The sequence below is a fragment of the Monodon monoceros genome, unplaced genomic scaffold, assembly GCF_005190385.1.
Source record: "Monodon monoceros isolate NGI ecotype Baffin Bay Population unplaced genomic scaffold, NGI_Narwhal_1 Super_Scaffold_13, whole genome shotgun sequence".
NCBI classification, from domain to species: Eukaryota; Metazoa; Chordata; class Mammalia; order Artiodactyla; family Monodontidae; genus Monodon; species Monodon monoceros.
The window spans coordinates 72,186,917-72,205,041 of NW_021703769.1; the positions used below are offsets into that span (position 1 = coordinate 72,186,917).

At 40.8% G+C, this 18,125-nt stretch overlaps 1 protein-coding gene across 3 annotated transcripts in view; it reads left to right on the plus strand.

Annotated features, from left to right (window-relative positions):
* The window catches only part of LOC114893965 (rab5 GDP/GTP exchange factor), a 104,441-nt gene that overhangs the window by 81,643 nt on the left and 4,673 nt on the right, over nucleotides 1-18,125 (plus strand). For all 3 annotated transcript variants that reach the window (XM_029220005.1, XM_029220000.1, XM_029220001.1), the window contains 4 exons: nucleotides 10,163-10,339; nucleotides 14,166-14,451; nucleotides 16,128-16,278; nucleotides 17,837-18,020. In XM_029220005.1, coding sequence (XP_029075838.1) covers nucleotides 10,163-10,339; nucleotides 14,166-14,451; nucleotides 16,128-16,278; nucleotides 17,837-18,020 — 798 coding nt within the window. The remainder of the gene's footprint in view (nucleotides 1-10,162; nucleotides 10,340-14,165; nucleotides 14,452-16,127; nucleotides 16,279-17,836; nucleotides 18,021-18,125) is intronic.

Below are 18,125 nucleotides of genomic sequence, written 5' to 3' on the forward strand. Positions count from 1 at the left end.
AGCAGAAATTCTTAATTTTAATGAAGTCCAGCTTACCACTTCCTTTCATGGATGGTGCCTTTGGTGACCTCATCTAAAAAGTCATCACCGAACTCAAGGTTTTCTCCAATATTACCTTCTAGGAGTTTTATAGTTTTGCATTTTACAGTCGGGTCTGTGATCCATTTTGAGTTCTTTTTTGTTGAGGGTGTAAGGTCTGTGTCTAGATTTATTTTTTTGCATGTGGATGTCCAGTTGTTCCAGCACCATTTGTTGAAAGACTTGTCTTTTGCTTCTTTGTCGAAGATCACCTGACTATATTTATGTTGGTTTATTTCTGGGCTCTCTATTCTGTTTCTTTGATGTATATGTCTGTTCTTTTGCCAATCAAAACCACACTGTCTTGATTATTGTAGCTTTATAGTAAGTCTTGATGTCAAATACAGTCATTCCTCCCACTTCGTTCTTCTCCTTCAGTATTGACTATTCTGGTTCTTTTATCTCTCCGTATAAACTTAAGAAGAAGTTTGTTGATATCCACAAAATAACGTGCTGGGATTTTGATTGGGATTGTGTTGAACTTGTAGGGCAAGTTGGGAGGAACTAACGTCTTGACATGTTGGGTTGTTGTATCCATGAACATGAAGTATTTCTCCATTTATTTAGTTCTTTGATTTTGTTCATGAGAGTTTTGTAGTTTTCCTCATATAGATCTTGTACACATTTGTTAGATTTATACTTAAGTATTTTATGGGGGAAGTGCTAATATAAATGATATTGTGTTTTTAGTTTCAAATTCAACTTGTTCCTTGCTAGTATATAGGAAAGCAGTTGGCTTTTGTATATTTAGCCTTGTATCCTGCAATCCTTGCTGAAATCACTTTCTAGATTATTTTTTAGTTTAAGTCTGGATTCATTGATTCATTCATTTAATGAACTTGCATTTTTAAATCACCTATTTTGTGTCTAGATATTGATAATATAGAGACGATAAGATATACCTGCCCTTGAGAGGCTTACAGCTTGGTTGGGAAGATAGATGTATACACAGGCAGCTGCAGTAAGGTGTTTCATTCTGTGTGAGAAATGTTTGGAGTATAGTGGGGGCATAAAAGTGAAAGTGGTCACTTCTCCCTGAGGGGCTGGTGGGGGAGGGAAAAGTTTCATAGAGTAGGTAACCCTTCAGCTGAGCCTTGAAAGAGGGGAGTTGAAGTAGTAAGATGTGGTTCGTGATGGTCAGGAGGACCAGTGGACTCAAAGGCCTGAAGCTGTAATATTGTCTAATATGTTCTGGGAATTGCAAGCAGTTAGTCAAACCATTGAGAAGTAGACAAGACCTAGTTTGTGGTGGACTGCCATTGCAAGGAGCTTGGACTTTATCCCTAGGTCATTTGGAGCTCTGAGCTAATTAAGCAGTAACGTGATTAGATTTGCATTTGGAAAAATCACTCTTGACAGCGTGTGAAGATGGATTATTTGACTGACAGCAGGGAGATCCAACTGAGACTCTGAGCAGTAGTTGCACAAGAAGATGAGGGCCTGAACTAAGGGGAGTAGCAGAGGAGTGTGGAAGGGAAGAGTCAGAAGTAAGCGATGTTAAAGAAATAGAATCTTGGACTACCCTGGTGGCGCAGTGGTTAAGAATCCGCCTGCCAATGCAGGGGACACGGGTTCGAGCCCTGGTCTGGGAAGATCCCATATGCCATAGAGCAACTAAACCCGTGTGCCACAACTACTGAGTCTGTGCTCTAGAGCCTGCGAGCCACAACTACTGAAGTCCATGCACCTAGATACCGTGCTCCACAACAAGAGAAGCCACGGCAATGAGCAGCCCACGCACCACAACAAAGAGTAGCCCCTGCTCGCTGCAACTAGAGAAAGCCCACGCACAGCAACGAAGACCCAACGCAGACAAAAATTAAAAATATAAATAAATAAATTTATTTTAAAAAATAGAATCTTTAGCACTTAGTAGTTACTTGGATATGGGGCAGAAGTAGTCTAGGATGTTTTCCAAAGTTCTAGATTGAGATGGGGACTACAGGAGGAAGAGTCAGACTAGGCAGGAATGCAGATTAGTTCCGTTTTGGACATGTTGTAGAATATATAAGGATGTTCAGTGGGCACTTGGATATAGAGGTCGTAGGGCTGTAGAGACATGTAGAGGACTGATACAGTGATCAGTCTCTGTCATCTTTACAAGAAGATAGGGCAAAGTGGGTAGATGTGAGATGCATTTTGGAAAGAAAATCAAGATTTGCTGATGGATTAGATTGATGCTAATGGTGAGGGAAAGTAATGCAGCTAAAGAAGGAGTATGTTGAGGGAAGTTTGTATTTTGAAATGCTTCTATTAAAAAAGAACAAAAAAATCCGAGATAAGATTCCAACTGAAGAGGTTAGAAAAACCAAACTGAGTTAACCCAAAGAAGGCAGATGGAGAAAAATAATTTTTTTAAATGTAGAAATTACTGAAAAAGAAAAAAAAAGAAATTATCTGGATATACTCTGTAAAACCAAATACTGGCTCTTTGAAAACACAAATACAATACAGCTCTGGTAAAACTGGTTACAAGGAGAGAGGAGAAAACAAACACAAAAACATCTGTAATGAAAAAGAACAGGACTACAAGTAAAAATTGAACAAATAACAAGATAATACTGTGCCAGAAATCTTAAAAAAATATATAAATTGGGCAATTTCCTAGAATAATACATCTTACCAAAATTGACTTACTAGAAATAGAAAACATAGAATTATTTTTAAAACATGAATAAATAGTTAAGACAGCCCACCAAAATACAAAACTAGAGAAAAACTTGGAGTCCAGATGGTTTTTTGGTCAAGGTCTATCAAGCTTCCCAGAAATAGAAGCAAATATCTTACACACATTGTTCTAGAAAAAAGATGAGTGAACACATTCAGTTAATCTTATGGTACTAGAATGACTTAGTCATACTAGTCAAGGAGTATATACAGTCAAAGAGAGAATGATAATGGCTTATAATTTTTTTATCTCACTTGTGAATAGGTTTGGAAATTCAGAATAAAATTTAGCAAACATAAGTCAGCAATGTAGTTTTAAAAGATCATGATTAAGTTTATCCAAAGAATGCAAATGTGAGTCATCGTGAAAAAAATGAATTAACATAGTTCCTTTTAACAAATTAAACGAGAAAAATTGATTGTTCAGAGGTTGCAGATAAAGCATTCATTAAAGTGTAACATTTATAATAAAATTATCTTTGTAAACTTGAAGTAGAGGGTACTTTAACCTGGTGAGGAATTTCAGAAACCTTTAACATATGCCATATTTAATAGTGAAGCATTAGAAGCATTTGCTTTAAAGCCAGGAATGAGGCAAGGATTCCTATTGTTGCCACTTCTAGTCATCAGTTCACTGAAGGTTCTACTCAAAGTAGTAAGAAAAAGAAAAAACAATGAAATGTGTTGGAAAGAAACACTGTTATTGCTTGCAATATTTTATTTTTTTAATTTTTATTAGAGTACAGTTGATTTACAATGTTGCATTAGTTTCTGCTATACTACAGTGGGTTTTTTTTTTAATCTTTATTGGAGTATAATTGCTTCACAATACTGTGTTAGTTTCTGTTGTACACCACGGTGAATCAGCCATATGCATACACATGTCCCCATATCCCCTCCCTCTTGAGCCTCCCTCCCACCCTCCCTATCCCACCCCTCTAGGTCATCGCAAAGCACCGAGCTGATCTCCCTGTGCTATGCCGCTGCTTCCGGCTAGCTAACTGTTTTACATTCGGTAGTGTATATATGTCGATGCTACTCTCACTTCACCCCAGCTTCCCCCTCCCACCCCATGTCCTCAAGTCCATTCTCTAAGTCTACGTCTTTATTCCTGCCCTGCAACTGGGTTCATCAGTGCCTTTTTTTTTTTTTTAGATTCCATATATATGCGTTAGCATGTGGTATGTTTTTCTGACTCACTTCACTCTGTATGACAGACTCCAGGTCCATCCACCTCACTACAAATAACTCATTTCTCTTTATGGCTGAATAGTATTCCATTGTATATGTGTGCCACATCTTCTTTATTCATTCATCTGTTGATAGACATTTACGTTGGTTCCACGTCCTGGCTATTGTAAATAGTGCTGCAGTGGAACATTGTGGTACATGACTCTTTTTGAATTATGGTTTTCTCAGGGTATATGCCCAGTAGTGGGATTGCTGGGTCATATGGTAGTTCTGTTTTTAGTTTTTTAAGGAACCTCCATACTGTTCTCCATAGTGGCTGTATCAATTTACATTCCCACCAGCAGTGCAAGAGGGTTCCCTTTTCACCACACCCTCTCCAGCATTTATTGTTTCTAGATTTTTTGATAATAACCATTCTGACTGGTGTGAGGTGATACCTCATTGTAGTTTTGATTTGCATTTCTCTAATAATTAGTGATGTTGAGTATCTTTTCATGTGCCTCTTGGCTATCTGTATGTCTTCCTTGGTGAAATTTAAACATTAAGGTCTTCGGCCCATTTTTTAACTGGATTGTTTGTTTTTTTGATATTGAGCTCCATGAGCTGTTTGTATATTTTGGAGATTAATCCTTTGTCGCTTTCATTTGCAAATATTTTATCCCATTCTGAGGGTTGTCATTTTGTCTTGTTTATGGTTTCCTTTGCTGTGCAAAAGCTTTTAAGTCCCATTTGTTTATTTTTGGTTTTATTTCCGTTACTCTAGGAGGTGGGTCAGAAAAGATCTTGCTGTGGTTTAGGTCAAAGAGTGTTTTTCCTGTGTTTTCCTGTAAGAGTTATTGAAGAGGCTGTCTTTTCTCCATTGTATGTTCTTGCCTCCTTTGTCGTAAGTTAGGTGACCGTATGTGTGTGGGTTTATCTCTGGGCATTCTATCCTGTACCATTGATCTATATTTCTGTTTTTGTGCCAGTACCATACGGTCTTGATTACTGTAGGTTTGTGGTATAGTTTGAAGTTGGGGAGGCTGATTCCTCCAACTCCGTTTTTCTTTCTCAAGATTGCTTTGGCTATTTGGGCTCTTTTGTGTTTCCATACTAATTGTAAAATTTTTTGTTCTAATTCTGTGAAGAATGCCCTTGGTAGTGGTTTTTTTTTTTGTTTGTTTGTTTTTGTGGTACGTGGGCCCCTCATTGTTGTGGCCTCTCCCGTTGCAGGCTCCGGACGTGCAGGTTCAGCGGCCATGGCTCACGGGCCCAGCCGCTGCGCGGCACATGGGATCTTCCCAGATCAGGGCACGAACCCGTGTCCCCTGCATCGGCAGGCAGACTCTCAACCACTGCGCCACCAGGGAAGCCCCCCTTGGTAGTTTGATAGGGATTGCCTTGAATCTGTAGATTGCTTTGGGTAGTATAGTCATTTTCACAGTATTGATTCTTCCAGTCCAAGAACATGGTATATCTCTCCATCTGTTTATGTCGTCTTTGATTTCTCTCATCAGTGTTTATAGTTTTCTGAATAAAGTCTTTTGCCTCCTTAGGCAGGTTTATTCCTAGGTATTTTATTGTTTTTGTTGTAATGGTAAATGGGATTGTTTCCTTAATTTCTCTTTCTGATTTTTTGTTGTTGGTGTATAGGAATGCCAGAGATTTCTGTGCATTAATTTTGTATCCTGCAACCTTACCGAATTCATTGATTAGTTCTAGTAGTTTTCTGGTGGCATCTTTAGGATCTTCTATGTATAGTATCACGTCATCCACAAACAGTGACAGTTTTACTTCTTTTCCAATTTGGATTCCTCTTATTTCTTTTTCTTCTCTGATTGCCATGGCCAGGACTTCCAAAACTATGTTGAATAATAGTGGCGAGAGTGGACATCCTTGTCTTATTCCTGATCTTAGTGGAAATGCTTTCAGTTTTTCACTGAGTATGATGCTTGCTGTGGGTTTGTCATATATGGCCTTTATTATGTTGAGGTAGGTTCCCTCTATGCCCATTTTCTGGAGAGTTTTTATAATAAATGGGTGTTCAGTTTTGTCAGAAGTTTTTTCTGCATCTATTGAGATGATCATATGGTTTTTTATTCCTTAATTTGTTAATGTGGTGTATCATATTGATTGATTTGAGTATATTGAAGAATCCTTGAATACCTGGGATAAATCCCACTTGATCATGGTGTATGATCCTTTTAATGTGTTATTGGATTCTGTTTGCTAGTATTTTGTTCAGGATTTTTGCATCTTTGTTCATCAGTGATACTGGTCTATAATTTTCTTTTTTTTAATTAATTTATTTTTGGCTGCATTGGGTCTTCATTGCTGCACGTGGGCTTTCTCTAGTTGTGGCGAGTGGGGGCTACTCTTCATTGCAGTGCACAGGCTTCTCATTGTGGTGGCTTCTCTTGTTGCAGAGCACAGGCTCTAGGAGCATAGGCTTCAGTAGTTGCAGCACGGGGGCTCAGTAGTTGTGGTGCACAGGCTTAGTTGCTCCACGGCATGTGAGATCTTCCCAGACCAGGGCTCGAACCCGTATCCCCTGTATTGGCAGGCAGATTCTGAACCACTGTGCCATCAGGGAAGTCCCTATAATTTTCTTTTTTTGTAATATCTTTTTCTGGTTTTGGTATCTGGGAGATGGTGACTTTGTAGAATGAATTTGGGAGTGTTTCTCCCTCTGCAGTTTTTTGGAAGAGCTTGAGAAGGATCGGTGTTAGCTCTTTTCTAAATGTTTGATAGAATTCTCCTGTGAAGCCATCTCATCCTGGACTTTTTTGTTTGTTGGAAGATTTTTGATTATGGTTTCAGTTTCATTACTTGTGATAGGTCTGCTTATAGTTTCTGATTCTTCCTGGTTCAGTCTTGGAAAATTGAACCTTTCCAAGAATTTGTCCATTTTTTTGTGGTTGTCCATTTTATTGACGTAGTTGTTTGTAGTAGTCTTTTATAATCCTTTGTATTTCTGCAGTGTCAGTTGTGATTCCTCCTTTTTCATTTGTAATTTTATTGATTTGCATCGTCTCCCTTTTTTTCTTAGTCTGGCTAATGGTTTATCAATTTTGTTTATCTTAAAGAACCAGCTTTTAGTTTTATTGATCTTTGCTATTGTTTTCTTCATTTCTATTTCAGTTATTTCTGCTCTGATTTTTATGATTTCTTTCCTTCTACTGACTTTGGGTTTTCTTTGTTCTTCTTTCTCTAGTTGTTTTAAGTGTAGGGTTATATTGTTTATTTGAGAATTTTCTTGTTTCTTGAGGTGAGATTGAATTGCTATAAACTTCCCTCTTAGAACTGCTTTTGCTGCATCCCATAGGTTTTGGGTCGTAGTGTTTTCATTGTCATTTGTTTCTATGTATTTTTTTATTCTTTGATTTCTTCAGTGATCTCTTGGTTATTTAGTAGTGCACTGTTTAGCCTCCATTTATTTGTGTTTTTTGCACTTTTTTTCCTGTAGTTGATTTCCAGTCTCATAGCATTGTGGTCAGAAAAGATGCTTGATACGATTTCAGTTTTCTTAAATTTTCCGAGGCTTGATTTGTGACCCAAGAGGTGATCTGTCCTGGAGAATGTTCCATGTGCACTTGAGAAGAAAGTGTATTCTACCACTTTTGGGTGGAATGTTCTATAAATATCAAATCTATCTGGTCTATCGTGTCATTTAAAGCTTGTGTTTCCTTATTTATTTTCTGTTTGGATGATCTGTCCATTGGTGTAAGTGGGGTGGTAAAGTCCCCTACTATTATTGTGTTACTGTCGATTTCTCCTTCCTTGGTTGTTAGCATTTGCCTTATGCATTGAGGTGCTCCTGTGTTGGGTACATATGTATTTATAATTGTTATATCTTCTCCTTGGATTGATCCTTTGATCATTATGTAGTGTCCCTCCTTATCTCTTGTAACAGCCTTTATTTTAAAGTCTGTTTTATCCGATATGAATATTACTACTCCAGCTTTCTTCTGATGTGCATTTGCATGGAATATCTTTTCCCATCCCTTCACACCTTCAGTCTGTGTGTGTCCCTAGGTCTGAAGTAGGTCTTGTAGACAGCATATATATGGGTCTTATTTTTGTAGCCATTCAGCCAATCTGTGTCTTTTGGTTGGGGCACTTAATCCATTTACATTCAAGGTTATTATTGATATGTATGTTCCTATTACCATTTTCTTAATTGTTTTGAGTTTGTTTTTGTAGGTCCTTTTCTTCTCTTGTGTTTCCCACTTAGAGAAGTCCTTTAGCATATGTTGTAAAGCTGGTTTGTTGTGATGATTCACCTTTGTTGTAAAGCTTGGAGTAGTTATATATGTCATTTTAAAAAAATTGGAAAAGGCTCAGTGTCTAAAATGTCAAAGAATTATTTTAAACATTAAGAAGACATAGACAAACATCCTACTGGTAAATGGCCAAAGATTCAGGCAGTTCACCTAGGAAGAATCTAAATGGCCGATAAAGAAGTAAAAGGATATTCTGTTTCAGGGAGATGTAATTTAAAATAATGGTGAGATACGATTTCATATGATCTCGTTGGTCCAGATCCAAAAGATTGCCTTAGAATATCAAGCGTTGGCATGAATGTTGGGAAATGGAGCGAGCCTTTTCCTTGCTGGGGGAAGTGTAAACTGGTATGACTTCCTCGGAGAGTCTGACAATACAAAGTCAAGTTGCAGACGGGCCTACTGGTGACCTCGTTGTGTTAGAACCACTCTTGTGCCTGCTGTGGTGCCCTTTGTGAGTGAAACAGTGGGAAGAACCCAGCTGGGCTTCTATGCCTGTGATAACTCAACTGTGATACACTTGCATCCTATACAGCAGGTAAACCCAGTAGACTGAATCAACAGCGATAAATCTCAGAAACAGAATGTTGAGTCAAAGACTTGTGAAAACAAACAGGTACACAGCCTGGCTTGTTGCACGTGGTCGCTATTGGTTCTTAGGGGCTGTTGATGCATCTTTTTCTCTCTGAAATTTAAAAGCTGGCACAGATTTTTAAAATAGTTTTAGTGTTGTAGTCTGATCATGTATATAAGAGCTCATTACATGCCAGCTACTGTTCTGGGGACCAGGAGCCAGGGCCATAGCAGTGAGCAAGACTGGCAAAATGTCTGCTCTCTTGGAGCTCACAAATGAGGGATGATAGACTATGAACAAGTAGAAACGTAACTAGACAGTGTGAAGGAAGTCAAGCAGGGTCCTGGGAGGCCGGGGGCTGAGGGTGGTCAGGGAAGGCCTCTCTGAGGAGCTGACTACTGAGCATAGACCTGCATTCTAAGAAGAGCAAGCATGTGGAAATTTGGGGCTAAAGCATTCCAGGCAGAGGTAAAAAGCCTGCAGATAGGACATGTTCAAAATTCCAAGAATAAAATACTTAGGAATAAGTTTAACAAAAGAAGTGCACACATATGCTTTGATAAATACAAAATATTAAAATAAATGAAAGAGAACGGAAATAAGTGGAAAGGCATCCCAGGTTCGTGGACTGGAAGATAATATTGTTAAAGTGGTGGTACTCCCCAGACTGATTTGTGGATTCAGTGTAATCCCTGTCAAGGTCACAGCTGACTTCTTTGCAGAAATTGACAAGCTGATTCTGAAAACTAGCAAGGCCAGTGTGGCCAGCGGCCAGTGAATGAGGCGGGAATGTTGGTGGAGAGGTAGTCATAGAGGTTGGCGGGGCTTCTGGATCATGACACCCTGTGGGCCTTCACAGGAATCTCATGCCAGGTCCAGTGGGAAGCCTTAGGAGGGCTTTAAGCAGGGGAGTGATAAAATTCAGTATTTGTTGAGTGCCTACTCTCTGCCAGGTGCTGGGATGGGCATGAGTATGGTGGTGAACAGGACAGAATGTTGAATAAATAGGATTCAGCTCTTCAGTGGTAGGAAATAAGAGTATCCTCAGTTTACTTTTGTACATGTTGGCATGTATTTGTGTCGTATCACTGACTTAAACATTTTCTTAAGTAATATGGAAGTAGCAAATGTTCATTAAAGAATAATTAGAAAATTCAAACCGAAAGAATGCCTATCTTTCAAGATCCTACCACTTGGAAATAATGACAGTTAGCATTTAGTGGTCTTTTATTTCCTTCTAGTCTTTTGAATGGATTTATGATCAGATAGTTCTCAAGTTCAATAACGAGTGACCTCCTCATCCCCCAAAACCATCAGAGAAACAGAAGTGAGAGTCATAGGTTCTCTCTTGGCGAGTCAGTGGGTGAATCTTCTGATTCATTCCTTTCAGGTGGAGCTGATCAGAATAATGTTCAACATCAACCCCCTGGAGAACCTGAAGGTGTACATCAGCAGCCGGCCCCCCTTGGTGGTCTTTATGATCAGTGTAAGCGCCATGGCAATAGCTTTCCTGACCTTGGGCTATTTCTTCAAAATCAAGGAGATCAAGTCACCAGAAATGGCAGAGGTATAGTAAATTCTAAGTTCTCCTCTCAGACTGGCTGGACCTTTATAGAGTGGGAAAACACCTTTTGGCTCTCCATATACCTTTCTTTGGTTGTGACTTTTATCCCAGTGAGAAAGAGTAATATTTATTCAGAATTTTTGGTCTTGCATCTTGCTGTGACTCACTTTGTTAGGAAATAACCTAGTCAGATAGTTATTGATTTAAATAATGCTACCAGCTTTAGTTAGACTGTTTCAGCAATGAAACATGTATTTTGGAAAATATATTTGTAAAATGTTTGTGTCAAGAAGATCAAGAACTAACTTCTTTGCTATTCATATTAAATTAGCTAACTACAATTTTTAAAAACTGTAAACATTTTTTTTGTTTGTTTTTTTTTGCGGTACGCGGGCCTCTCACTGTTGTGGCCTCTCCCGTTGCGGAGCACAGGCTCTGGACGCGCAGGCTCAGTGGCCATGGCTCATGGGCCCAGCTGCTCCGCGGCATGTTGGATCTTCCCGGACCGGGGCACGAACCCGTGTCCCCTGCATCAGGAGGCGGACTCTCAACCACTGCGCCACCAGGGAAGCCAACATTTGTTATTTTAAAGCCATATACTGTCATGGAGTTTTGTCAGCTGTACTGATAGCTTTTTCATTGGAGAAGAAGAAATTCTAAAGAAATTAGAAAGCAGGATCTTATTTCCAAACATATTTGCCTTTTTCTTATCAAGGAAAGCTTCAGTAATCTACAAACTTGCCTTCTAGATTTTATTTTTTGGTCAATTTAAGTGAATTATTTGGGCGTTGCTCTTTAATCGCTAGTCTAGGCATATAATAATTTTTGAACAGTCATAATACAGATTTTAAAAGATGTGTGTGGGACTTCCCTAGTGGCACAGCGGTTAAGACTCTGCCTGCCAGTGCAGGGGACACAGGTTCGAGCCCTTGTCGGGGAAGATCCCACATGCCACGGAGCAACTAAGCCCATGTGCCACAACTACTGAGCCTGCGCTCTAGAGTTCACGAGCCACAACTATGGAGCCTGCATGCCACAACTACTGAAGCCCGCACGCTTAGAGCCTGTGCTCCGCAACAAGAGAAGCCACCGCAGTGAGAAGTCCACACACCACAACAAAGAGTAGCCCCGGCTCACCACAACTAGAGAAAGCCTGCATGCAGCAACGAAGACCCAATGCAGCCAAAAATCAAAAATATCATAAAATAAATTTAAAAAGTGTTTCTGCATATCAGAAAACAATACAGTTGATAATCTTGTTTAATAGAGGTGAATAACAATATACCTATTAATAAATTTATTTTATGCGTTAGAAATTATGCTGAATCAATGATATGGTGAATTTACTGGTGGATAAGTGTCTTTTAGGACAAATTAGTTCCCGTCTTAGATTCTGTGAGTGTCTTCTCTTACACTTTTTCTTCTTGGGTGTGTTTGTTGGTGAGTGGGCATGGGGGCGGGGATAGGGATTGCATTATTGTTGCATCGTGTGTGCCTTGTGATGAAGAGGAGAGTTTTGCTCAGTGTTATGGGGATTATGCTTCCTCTTGTGCTCTGTGGCATTCTAGATCATAGGTGATGTTAGCAAGAAGGGACCACCTTCCCACATTAAGTCTCTAATACAAAGTAACAAGTTTTAGCTATTTCTCCTGTGAAACCCTTCCAAAGAGTTTCTTACCAAGATACCTGCTGGCTGGCTTCATTCTCCCCCTTTTCTGACCCTGCCTGAATCTTTAAAGGTTATCGAAACAGGCTGTACCTACATTAGGGCTGAAAATGAACATTCTAGTCGCAACCAAAGTTCTTCAGCATCCTGGCATTGCTCTCCCTCAAAGCTCAAGTCCATGTTGAACACGCGGCCAAGATCAGTGGTTAAGATGTAGTCTGGATAATTAGCCCTTAATCAAAATGGGGCCTGACATTGGCCTTGGCCAGCTGTTCAAAATGGACTCGAACTCTGCAGGAAAGCAGAGCTGCAAGATGCTGCAAGAACTTTGATTATGATTAATTTAGTGATTTTATTTCCAAATGAGGATCCTAGGTGTATGGGGAAAGTTTGGCGCTGTGAATCAGAAAACAATTCTAAGTCTGCCTTCAACTCAGCTGGCATTGGAGAGTCCCTGATTTGCTCTGGGCCTCAGTTTCCTCATGTCTGGAATAGGAAGGGGTGAGACTAGGATGTTCATTTTCAGCCCTAATGTTCTTTAATGGTCTGCTGAGTTTGTAGGTGTCAGGGAAAATGTAATTTGAAATATCTGGTTGCCTTCTTACTAAATGCCAGATACTGATAAACTGAGGCTATAAAGGTAGACCTGACTGGTTAGGGATTACTCCGAATGGCATTTTTAATCAATGTTAGAATTATTCAAAATGTAACTTGGGACTTCCCTGGTGGCACAGTGGTTAAGAATCTGCTTGCCAATGCAAGGGACATGGGTTCGAGCCCTGGTCTGGGAAGATCCCACATGCCATGGAGCAACTAAGCCCATGTGCCACAACTACTGAAGCCTGCATGCCTAGATCCTGTGCTCCGCAACAAGAGAAGCCACGACAGTGAGAAGCCCGCGTACCACAGCAAAGAGTAGCCCCCTCTCGCTGCAACTAGAGAAAGCCTGTGTGCAGCAACGAAGACCCAACGCAGCCAAAAATAAAAACAAATTTTTAAAAAAAATGTAACTTGGGGCTTCCCTGGTGGCGCACTTATTAAGAATCTGCCTGCCAATGCAGGGGACACGGGTTTGAGCCCTGGTCCGGGAAGATCCCACATGCCGTGGAGCAACTAAGCCCATGCGCCACAACTACTGAGCCTGCACTCTGGAGCCCACGAGCCACAACTAGTGAAGCCCACATGCCTAGAACCCATGCTCCGCAACAAGAGAAGCCACCGCAATGAGAAGCCTGCGCACTTCAATGAAGAGTAGCCCCCACTCGCCGCAACTAGAGAAAGCCTGCATGCAGCAATGATGACCCAGCACAGCCAAAAATAAAATGAATGAAATAAATTTATTTTAAAAAAATGTAACTTGGTTTGTCTTCACCTTTGGCACCTTTTTGTAGATAATGTTGCTTGGGAGAAAGAAGTTGTATGTAACAGCCTCAGTTGATTTGTTATTGCTATTTTAGCCTGAGTTCATCTTTGGGTGTCTGCTAAAACTAAAAACACACACCCTGGTGGGTACTTTGTTGGTGTCAGTTTTAAAACTGCTTATAATTTAAACCATCAGTATAGATATTAAGAGAAGCCTGAAAACATCTTTTCTCCTCCCTTTTGAAATTGTTCCTGTTCTAAAGTGGCATCCAAAGTCCATGACGAGGGGGGAAAGTACCACACGAGTGTTGGTATTTACTGCAGTTTTGCGTTCCCAAGACAGAAAGCAAGGTGTAGAAAATTGACCTTATGAGAAAATATTTTAAGGCGGCCTTAATTTTTAAAAACTAACTGTAACTGCTAAATGAGTTTGGATTAATACTTTTAATATTTTACTACTTTTGTTCAAGCTTTCTTTTCAAGCTTGATTCTGGGGCTAGATCATTTCCTGTAAGTTTAATAGCCTTTTTTTCTTTACATATTTTCCTAAGTTGGCTTAATCTCACAGTGTAATAGCTCATGCCAATGAAGAATTTAGATTTTGAGTGTGAGAGTGGTTGAAAAACCACACTATTATGCCAGCACAAGAGGCTGAATGTGGTGTTGTATATTTTGAAGGACTGACTCTGAGGCATGGTTCCCCTGTTGTGTGACGGCCTCACCGGGGGTTGTGACTGTCACTGCACTGGCGGCACTTTCCGTCGGCTCAGGCTTGTTTTCCTCTCTCTCGTTTTACTGAAGGATTGGAATACTTTTCTGCTGCGGTTTAATGATTTGGACTTGTGCGTATCAGAGAATGAAACACTAAAGCATCTCACAAACGACACCACAGCTCTGGAAAGCACAGTGACCAGCGGCCAGGCCAGGATGTCCACCCAGTCCCCACAGTCCCTGGAGGATTCAGGCCCAGTGAACATCTCAGTTGCAATCACACTAACCCTGGACCCACTCAAACCCTTTGGCGGCTACTCTCGCAACGTCACCCATCTGTACTCGACCGTCCTCGGGCATCAGATTGGACTCTCAGGTATGTGAGTGTTAGCCACTTCTCTCCAGGCTTTCTCAGGTAACAGCTGTTACAACACAGAGCATTAGAGTGTACGGTTTTATTCATCAGACTGTTTTTTATTTTTTGTATATGTCTTCCCTTTTGTTGAGTTTGAACTAAACGAAGCCAAGAAGGGACCATTTCTACTACATCTTCACCTATTAAAGTGTTTGCTATGCAGTAGGCTCTCAATAAAAGCCCATAAGAGTAGGAGACTGGGAAAAAATTATAAGGCCTATTTCTGGTCTTAATATTTAAAAACACACATTTTAAAATTTTTGAGTTTTTTTTTTTAATTTTATTGAAGTATAGTTGATTTACAATGTTGTTAATTTCTGTACAGCACAGTGACTCAGTTATATATATTCTTCATATTCTTTTCCATTATGGTTTGTTACAGGATATTGAATATGGTTCCCCGTGCAGGACCTTGTTTATCCATCCTGTATATAATAGTTTGCCTCTGCTAATCCCAATTCCCAATCCATCCCTCCCCCACCAGCCCACCCCTTGGCAACCACAAGCCTGCTCTCTGTATCTGTGAGTCTGTTAAAAACACCAGTTTTTTATTCTGGCTCATCATTTTGGAGTTTTCAGTACATACTACAGATATTGCTACTAGTCTTAAAATTTTGTGAATGCACTGGGCTAAGAACTAGAAAAAGCCTGGTCTCTTCCCTTTGGAATTTTGGGATCTGGAAGAGACAAGCGTAACGTGCGTTAATATTCATCAGCACTTAAAATAGTTCCTGGCACAAAGGAAACGCTATATAAATGCTTGTTAAATAATATTAAAAACGAACACTTACGGACCATTGAGCACTGCCCTTGGACTAGTACTAAACCCATGACAGACTGTAGGTGATTCAGGTGATTGTAGGTGATTCAGGAGAAGGTTGGAAAGTAGTAGAAGCTGGAATAATCAGGAAAGGCTTTGTGCCAGAGGCTTGGGCCTTGGAAGAATCATCTTTGGTTTGGTTACCAAGAACCTTTTAAAGTCCTTGAAGGAACTTGGGAGTGCCTGCCAGCCTCCTGTTGGCTGTACCAGGTGAGAGCTGTTCCCATGTAAGGAGGTAAGGGCAACATCTGGGTTTTCCACGTAGCAAGTGGACCTTTTTCTTCCGCTGTGACATTCGAATACCTTATTCATTTACGCTTCATCACTCACCCGTCTCATGACCTTTCTTAAGTCTGTTCAGCCCTCTGATCCTCAGTCTACTCGTTTGTAAAAGGGGAACAGTAACACTTCTTTGGTTATGTTCTTAAGATAGTGGTACATTTTAAGTGAAGTAGTACATATAAAAGCAGTTTGAAAATGGTAAGAGTGCTGTATGAAAGCTGTAACAATGGTGATGACTTACCCAGCCCCAGCCTTCCCACTCAGGCATGGCCTGGGCCCTTGCGTGGCAACTCCAGGCCTTGGCTGAAGGTGACCCCTCTCCGTCTGCCATTTTGTGGCTCTGCCAGGTGAGCAGGCCTCAGTCTGGCTCGGAACTGCTGTTATTCCTGAAACCCCACAAAAGCAGGGGTCCCACTTCAGTGGGCTGATAGGTGATTCCTGGGTGGGTTTGATGTCAGGATTCATTCAGATTCCAGAGAGTAATAAATGTATGAATTCTCGCTTTACTTACCAAAAAACCAATTTCTCTTTCCAGGCAGAGAAGCCCACGAGGAGATAAACATTACCTTTACCCTGCCCACAGCCTGGAGCTCGGACGACTGTGCCCTTCACGGCCACTGTGAGCAGGTGGTGTTCACAGCCTGCATGACCCTCACAGCCCACCCTGGCGTGTTCCCTGTCACTGTGTAAGTACTTTCCTCACCCCGTAAGAAGCTCCATTTACCGTAAACGTGACTGGGATGCCTGAGCAAATTCTCAGGACAGCTTGCCTCGTGTTACTTTGTAGAATTGTCATTACTGGGACCTGTCTATGAGATTGTTTCAGTTTAATTTGGTTTTCTAAAGGTAAAACTTCTGCATAGAAGTATCAGGGTTAGTGTTTCAACAAGGTTGTGAAAGCATCTGGTTGCTGTGTGTAAGTTTTAGGTGGCCTTTCCTGTTGGTAGAAGAAGCCACAGGAAAGATGAATAAGAACTGATCCTGTGACCATAATGACATTTAAGGCTCCTGAAAGATAAAGGTTTTGTTTGTCTCCATTATCCAGGAAGAGTTATTTTTTAAATTGATAGTATAAATTGAACCTTATTTTCCGTGATATAGTTACTGTTTCTGAAACTTTTGCTTCATATATATATATATATATATATATATATATATATATATATATATATATTTTATTTTTTTTTTTTTTTTTTTTTTTTTTTTTTTTTTTGCGGTACGTGGGCCTCTCACTGTTGTGGCCTCTCCTGTTGCGGAGCACAGGCTCCGGACACGCAGGCTCAGCGGCCATGGCTCACGGGCCCAGCCGCTCTGCGGCATGTGGGATCTTCCCGGACCGGGGCATGAACCCACGTCGCCTGCATTGGCAGGCGGACTCAACCACTGCACCACCAGGGAAGCCCTGCTTCATATTTTTTTTGAGCAGCTGTCAGTGTAACCGCTTTGCCTTGAAGGCTTTTCTTGCCTCTCCTTTCTCTGGAAAGGAGATAATGATCTATAATTACATGAAATACACAAGATGTAGCCTATTTAAAAGAATGTTAGGGTGAATCCTTTTAAAATAATTATCCTGGGATTTATCTATTTTAGACATTTGGAGGTTTGTAGGACAAGTTAAGCATTATTTGCTGTTGGTTGTAATATCTGATAGAGAACTTTGTATGTAAAACTTCCAGTTGTGACTAGGAGTTTAGATAATTTGAGAAAATGGGCTTAAAAGGAGCGAGTCCTTCTCTGGCCACATCATATGCGAGAGTACATGGGTTGAATTCTGAAGGCAGAAGTCTAGCACCCAGACTCCTAAGTGCCGGATGCCTATTTCTTATTCTTTACGTGTTTATTAATTTTTCTAAAGAAATTGGGCTTCCCTGGTGGCACATTGGTTGAGAGTCCGCCTGCCGATGCAGGGGACACAGGTTCGTGCCCCGGTCCAGGAGGATCCCACATGCCGCGGAGTGGCTGGGCCCGTGAGCCGTGGCCGCTGAGCCTGCGTGTCCGGAGCCTGTGCTCTGCAACGGGAAAGGCCACAACAGTGAGAGGCCCGCGTACCGCAAAGAAAAAAAAAAAAAAAAAAAAAATCACTGAACTAAAAATATAATGGTATTTATCTCAAGAGAATATGTTTCTTATTTCTCCATTCTGCACGTGTGGATCTTCTTGGTGCTATGCCAGCGCCGGTGGCTGAGACACAAGTAAATGTCTCAAGGCCACTGAGCATGTGTCTTGCCCCGTCTTCTCCTGCAGACAGCCGCCGCACTGTGCTCCTGACACCTACAGCAACGCCACGCTCTGGTACAAGATCTTCACAACTGCCAGAGATGCCAACACAAAATATGCTCAAGACTACAATCCTTTCTGGTGTTACAAGGGGGCCATTGGAAAAGTCTATCATGCTTTAAATCCCAAGCTTACAGTTATTGTTCCAGATGTAAGTGAGAGCAGTCGTGTGTGTGTGTCCAGGAACTGTTAGAGCAGGCCCTGTTTACCTCCTTGGGTTAGCTTAGCCCCTGCCATTCTAGCTGTCCAGCTGGGT